Source organism: Sinocyclocheilus anshuiensis, unplaced genomic scaffold (assembly GCF_001515605.1).
Source record: "Sinocyclocheilus anshuiensis isolate Anshui unplaced genomic scaffold, SAMN03320099.WGS_v1.1 scaffold971, whole genome shotgun sequence".
Classification (NCBI taxonomy): domain Eukaryota; kingdom Metazoa; phylum Chordata; class Actinopteri; order Cypriniformes; family Cyprinidae; genus Sinocyclocheilus; species Sinocyclocheilus anshuiensis.
In genome coordinates this window covers 172,699-179,342 of record NW_015546059.1, presented here as the reverse complement: position 1 = coordinate 179,342, position 6,644 = coordinate 172,699, and the positions used below count along the sequence as shown (strand labels likewise).

The following is a 6,644-nucleotide window of genomic DNA, read 5'->3' as shown; positions in this document are numbered from 1 at the left end:
AAAGAAGTCTGATAAAAAGTAATTTAAAAGTAATCTAAAAAGCAGTCAGATTGCATTACCTAAAATTAGTAACCTAGATTATGTTACCAACTAGTTTTCATCGTGTAATCTGTAATCAGTAACGGGCTACATACACAGCTTTCTTTACAGGTATCCATTGATTTTTACACCTAGTATTTAATGTAAGCGTGTCAACATGACATTAATGCCTTGGCTAGCTTTAGAAAAAAAGCGTCCATCAAAGAGATAAGCAATGACATTTTGATACCATTAATCACTGAACAGTCATTATTTTCAGTGAAATTGTGTTCACTTGTTTTGTTGCTAAAATATGGTTTTAGATGGATGGGTGTTCTGTTCTTTTATGTATGTGTGTAAACCTTTTTTTCAGCTCCAGTCAGAGAGAAAAGTGGGAGGAGAGACAGGATCATGTGACTCTGATGTAAAGTTAAACTAATGTGTTTCTCTCAGGAACAACATTCATTCAAACTTACTCAAATGAAAGCAGAAAGAATCACGGACCACTTGAAATGAACATGAGAGTTTTCTACAAGAGTCTGTCGTTTTTACTGGGTAAGTAAAACACAATCTGTTTAATATCTTAGTGACCTACAGTCTATTTTCAGCTTCATCTTTCAGACAGAGAAACACTTAACAGAAGACCCTAGAGCATAACTGGGTAACACTTTACAATAACCTTCCTTTAACCTTAGTTAATCCGTTAACTAGCTAACAATAACTAACAATGAGCAATAGATTTGTTACAGTATTTATAAATCGTTGTTCATGTTAGATAATAAAAATACACCATTTATTGTTAGTTCATGTTAGCTCAGGTTAATTAAATAATATTAAAATATACAAGTTTTGATTTAAAACATGTTCAATATAGATGTAAAATTGTTGAAATGAACATTAATTATTATTAATGAATGTTTCAGAATTGTTTTTTTCATTGTTAGTTTGTTGACTAATGTAGTTAACATGAACTAACAAGGTTAACAAAGGAAGTTTATGTAAAACATTAGCCATAATTGAATGTGTTGTTCTTGGTTAATGTTAACTAAACACCCTTAAACAATATTGTGTGTGTTTTTCTTAAATGTAAATCTAGCAAAATGTAGGTTTATACTTATTAGAAAAATACATTTAAGCCATTAAATACTAAGCATCATTCTGTGTTTCTCATTTCAAGGGTTTTTCTCCATTCAAACAAAGGCAGGAACAGAAGGTAAAGATTAAAATTCTTACATTTCCTCAATTAACATTATCACATCTTTTGTTGGTGAGTTTGTGATGCTCTGAAACATTTTCGGGGCTCTACAATATACATATTTCAGACACATGATAAAAAAAAATAACTTAATCAATGCGAAGGAAATTTAAAAACCAGTGCATTTAAAGTTTAAAATAAAGTAGGCTCGGAAAAATTCAGTCATTACAAATCACTCAACCTAACAATTTTACATCTATACTGAACAAAGCAGAAGGACTACTTAAGATTCACTATTTCTTTTACTAAGTATAATTGATGCCAGTTTTAAAACTTTTTAAAACATACAATGAGTATTCCTGAAACACTTCCCTTCATGATGGACCAGAGGCATGACGGTGTTTGTGTGATTTTAGGTAGTTTTGACAGGCAGCCTTCATGCATAGAACAAAATGCAAAAGTCTTGTGATCTTGTGAAGTCTGTAAGATGGGAAAGAAAAACATTTAAAAGTGGCAGATGCAAAACTCACATCGGAATCATAGTGGCACCAACTTTTGAACACTTTTTACAATACTCATAATTTCAAAGCAGCTTCACAGAAACCAGTTCTTGAAGTGGGCCGGTACGCACTGGTATGCAGTACCGGCACTTCTGTATTTTAATCTTTAGCGTGCTGGCACTTTTTCGTGCGTACTGGCACTTCTGACATGTTGCTGGTACTCAGAGTCAAAGCGTCAGTGTCTGGTGTATATAAATCACACTAACAGGAGGGGTCACCTCTCATCTCGACAAATCGCGTGAATGAATGCAAGCGGAGTCGGTCTACCGCAGGGGTTGTTGCTTTTCCACTGCCTGGCCAGTGTGAGCCAGGGCTAACAATGAGCCGGGCGGGACCAATGCTGCGCTTCCACTGTCGGAGCAGCGCTACTCTGAAAGCCCGCCATTAACAAACAGCATCATTTCACCAGCGAGGGGGTAAATAAATGAAAACTATCGCAAAACTAACTTGACAAATGCGGACGTTTCGTCAGCATCTATATTTTACCAATGATTTACGATTAAAAAAGTTACAGTGTCAGTAATTTATTACTTTGTGTCAGAAGTGTGCATCAGTGATGCTAAATCCAACTAATATGCTTAATTATTTTACATAAAATGAGAAAACACTTGTTCAGTCACGGCTGCTCCATTTATTTGTAATCACAAAAATGCATAAAACAAGTTTATTTAAGTCCAAAGGCATACAACATTGATAAACCCATATGTTTGCGTCAACTTCTTTAGAAAGATGGAGAATTCATATAAATTTTCAAAGAAATAATATAATGTGAGGATGTTTGGGCGCTGCCCTGTTACACTATAGGCTACTGTTATCATTTCAGCCAAATTGTGTGAGGTGCAACAGCATGATACACGTATAACACAATAGAAAAACATTGATAAACCCATGTTTGCATCAACTTCTTTTAAAAGATGGAGAATTCATATACACATTTTCAAAGAAATAATGTAATGTGAGGATGTTTGGGCGCTGTCCTGTTTCACTATAGGCTACTGTTATCCTTTCAGCCAAATTGTGTGAGGTGCAAGAGCATGTCAGGAGAAGTAGAATAATAATTAATTACTAATTTGAATCAGTACTCTATAACGAAAACAATACTTAAAAAATGAAAAGCAGCAGGTTTTTGTGATCATTAATGGAAACCGATAAACTCCTGGAAAGTCCAAGGATCCAGTAAGCAAATTCAAACAGTTGGACAAAACCGCACTAATTCAGTGAAAAACACAGCCAATTTCATCAGAGATTGTGGAGAGAATAGTGACTCACGTCCAGATGTCAGTAAATTATTATTTTCATTGTGTATTTGGATTAAAAGCAAGAAAGTTTTATAATGGACGCTGGCTGGCTGAGGTGTCATGCGATGGTAAGAAGTTTAGCGATTCTGAATGTATCCAGTGGAGGTTTAGTGGTCTTTGGCGTCTCCCTGTGGTCCTGTTTGGTATCACAGCTTGACTTCTGGTTATTTGTATTGAAAACGTTTGTTTAATTAATTGATTGTGGCACTATACATAGCCTACGTTGTGAATTGGGGGGGGGGGGGGGAGTACCGGCACTTCTTTTTTTCCACTTCAAGTACTGACAGAAACCCATCATTTCCAGTCAGAATAGAAATAAATAAATGTAATGGTAAAAAAGGTTTTCCACTAAACATATTCCAGTGAACGTAGCAGCATGGGGAACAGCTGTTCATTCTTCAGATTCTTCCAACTGGTATGCCCCAAACGCTCTGGATGGGTTGAGCTACACCTGTACTCATACTACAACACAAACTGACCCGTGGTGGAAGCTGGATCTGATGAAGACGTACAGCGTGAACAGAGTGACCATCAATAACAGACTCGACTGCTGTGAAAGCAGGATAAATGAGGCAGAGATTCGGATTGGAAACAACTCTTCAGATCTTCTCAGCAACCCAGTGTGAGTCTCTCTGATATATTCTTATATAAAGAGATTCTGGCCTATTGGTCAGTAAGTTTGTCTTTTTCTTATATTCACTATATTCACTAATTTCAGGTGCTTAGACTATATTAAGATTGGTCTTAATATAATTAATTAAGTCCACAAAATTAAATCAAAAATAGGCCTATACAGAAAGCAGCAACAGTTCACTGGAATTGCCTGGAATTCAGAATTCTGAAATCTAAATCCTCACTAAACACCACAATACATTTTCACATAAATAATCCAAAACTTTTAAAAAGTTTTAAAAGTTTGACGGTTTTCAGTTTGAAATAGTTTGAAGTTTAAAATAGTTTTAAAGATTAAAGTTTGAATGTTTTGAAGGCAATACAGTCTATTAGAAAATCAGTTACATTTATCGTGTTTGTTATATATATTTTTTAATTAAAGTGACAATCACTTTACTAAATAATGTAAACTTGACTGACTGCTTCAATTCTACTTTAAGGATAAAAGAAGAAAATACAAGTGAAGAGTCATACTAATAATGAGCATCAAAAGCACAGGAGCAACTCACTCTTTCGTCTTTCTCCAGATGTGCTGTAGTTTCTACTATTCCAGCAGGAGCTACCTACAGCTACTCGTGTCATGAGATGGAGGGACGTTATGTTACTGTGAATATTCCTGGAACTTCAAAGATTCTTACTCTCTGTGAAGTGGGAGTCTATGTGATTTTTCCAGGTAATTCAGAGCTACTTAACAACCTAGTCTAAACCCTTCCCAGGCGAATTTGACTTTTATATTTTTTTTTATATAATAAAGACAGGACAATTCCTGAGACAGGACTGCACATTCGCTTTGGCTGGAACGGTCTTTTTTTTAACACCATTTGAGCATAAGAAACAACATTTATGTCAGATTTTGTTGCTGATTTGAAATATGTTATTTAAATGTGAGCGTGGCAGGCAGTTTTTGCGATTTCATGATTCCCCCATTCAGGTAGACAGGACTTTGTCTTGAATGGCAGAAAGAGTTTCTGGGAGGTGTTGCAAATATGGCCGTGCGAGTGAAAAGATATTCCTTTAAAGGGACTTTGTCAAGACTCAACCATCTCATACAGATCTGATAGAAATGCATTCCTAGATTGAAGTAAACGTCCTGAAACACTTTCAAATATAAAATATGCTGACTTAAACCATTTCTTGACACTGTGACATCTTCCAGATAATTTGGCAACAGGAAGAACTGTCACACAGTCATCAACCTATGGCACCTGGTTAGCTCAAAAGGCCATTGATTTAAATCCAGGTTTAACAAAGTCATATTCAGCATGTTCCTCAACCAGTGCTCAGACTAACCCATGGTGGAGGGTGGATCTGAGTTCTGTGTACCGAGTTAGTAGAGTTGTCGTCACAAACAGAATAGACTGCTGTCCGGAGCGAATAAATGGAGCAGAGATTCGCATCGGAAACTCTTTGGAGAACAACGGCAACAACAATCCCATGTGAGATCCTCTATTTTAGTGGCTTAATATCCATAAAAATCCCTGAAAACACATGTGAAGAAAGACTAGAAGTCTAAATAATGTTGTATGTGTCTCTCTTTAGATGTGCTTTGATTTCTAGCATTCCAGCTGGTGTTTCCTCCACCTACATATGTAACAATATGGAGGGTCGATACGTGAATCTGATCATTCCTGGATATTCAAGGTTTCTTACTCTGTGTGAGGTGGAGGTCTATGAAGAAGGTATGATGAAATTTAGTGTTTTGGGAAACTAAACTATTGTGAAACTATTAAACATTTTCACAATAGTTGATATTTGGAAATGTATTGTTTTTGAAAATATAAAACTTCAACAGTTGCATGCAGGGTAGGACTTAGGGGAACGGGGGCCCCTGGGCTTGAGGTTATGTTTGGGCCCTATACCTACACTACAAATGCCCTTAAATAGAACATCATTCTGGAGTAACACAAAATACACAAACATATGCTTTGAGGTTCATAAATAGTACAATTAATATGCAAAATGTCTAGGCTATAGTCAAAGTTTAAATGTAATATTAAATATTCATTATAATATAATACACAGGATGTGTTCTCTCAGTTGAGAGATCAAAACCCTGAAATAACTTTGAGCAAAAAAAAATAAAGCCAGAGATGTTGGCTTATTAGTATTATAAAAGTTATTGTCATCTGTGTCCTCTTATTTTAGGTTCTTATTCAATCAATAAATTAAATCGAATAAAAAGACATGCTGGCTATTAACAATCAAATTAAATCACTATCAACAAAATTCATAGATGGATTGTGCATAAATGTTAAGTTTAAATATAACATTTTAATGTAGAAATATGAAATGATTGCAAAAATGAAATAAGCTACTTTTCAACTGCCAGTAGGTATATTCATTATAAAATAATACACAGGATGTGTTCTCTCAGTTGAGAGATCAAAACCCTGAAATAACTTTGAGCAAAAAAAAATAAAGCCAGAGATGTTGGCTTATTAGTATTATAAAAGTTATTGTCATCTGTGTCCTCTTATTTTAGGTTCTTATTCAATCAATAAATTAAATCGAATAAAAAGACATGCTGGCTATTAACAATCAAATTAAATCACTATCAACAAAATTCATAGATGGATTGTGCATAAATGTTAAGTTTAAATATAACATTTTAATGTAGAAATATGAAATGATTGCAAAAATGAAATAAGCTACTTTTCAACTGCCAGTAGGTGGCAGCAAGTGACTGTCTTAATGAGTGAGTTGAATCAACCGATTCATTTAAAAAGCTGATTCATTCAGCTGACTGTACTTATAGCCTGATTGAATAATTTGCTTGAATAACGCTGAGGAACAAAACACTGTTGTTCGGAGACGCAGCGGCTCTGCTGTTTGTTCTATTTTCTTTCTGACGGAGCAAAACGGAATTTTGTGTCTGAAAGTTACTCTGTAAGTTGTTGTTTA

General features: G+C 35.0%; 1 protein-coding gene across 1 annotated transcript in view; it reads left to right on the top strand.

Annotated features, from left to right (window-relative positions):
- Window positions 1-530: 530 nt before the first annotated feature.
- The window catches only part of LOC107699375 (uncharacterized), an 11,672-nt gene continuing 5,558 nt past the window's right edge, over window positions 531-6,644 (top strand). The window contains exons 1-6 of the mRNA XM_016500615.1: window positions 531-573; window positions 1,196-1,231; window positions 3,435-3,693; window positions 4,271-4,416; window positions 4,900-5,179; window positions 5,283-5,422. Coding sequence (XP_016356101.1) covers window positions 531-573; window positions 1,196-1,231; window positions 3,435-3,693; window positions 4,271-4,416; window positions 4,900-5,179; window positions 5,283-5,422 — 904 coding nt within the window. The remainder of the gene's footprint in view (window positions 574-1,195; window positions 1,232-3,434; window positions 3,694-4,270; window positions 4,417-4,899; window positions 5,180-5,282; window positions 5,423-6,644) is intronic.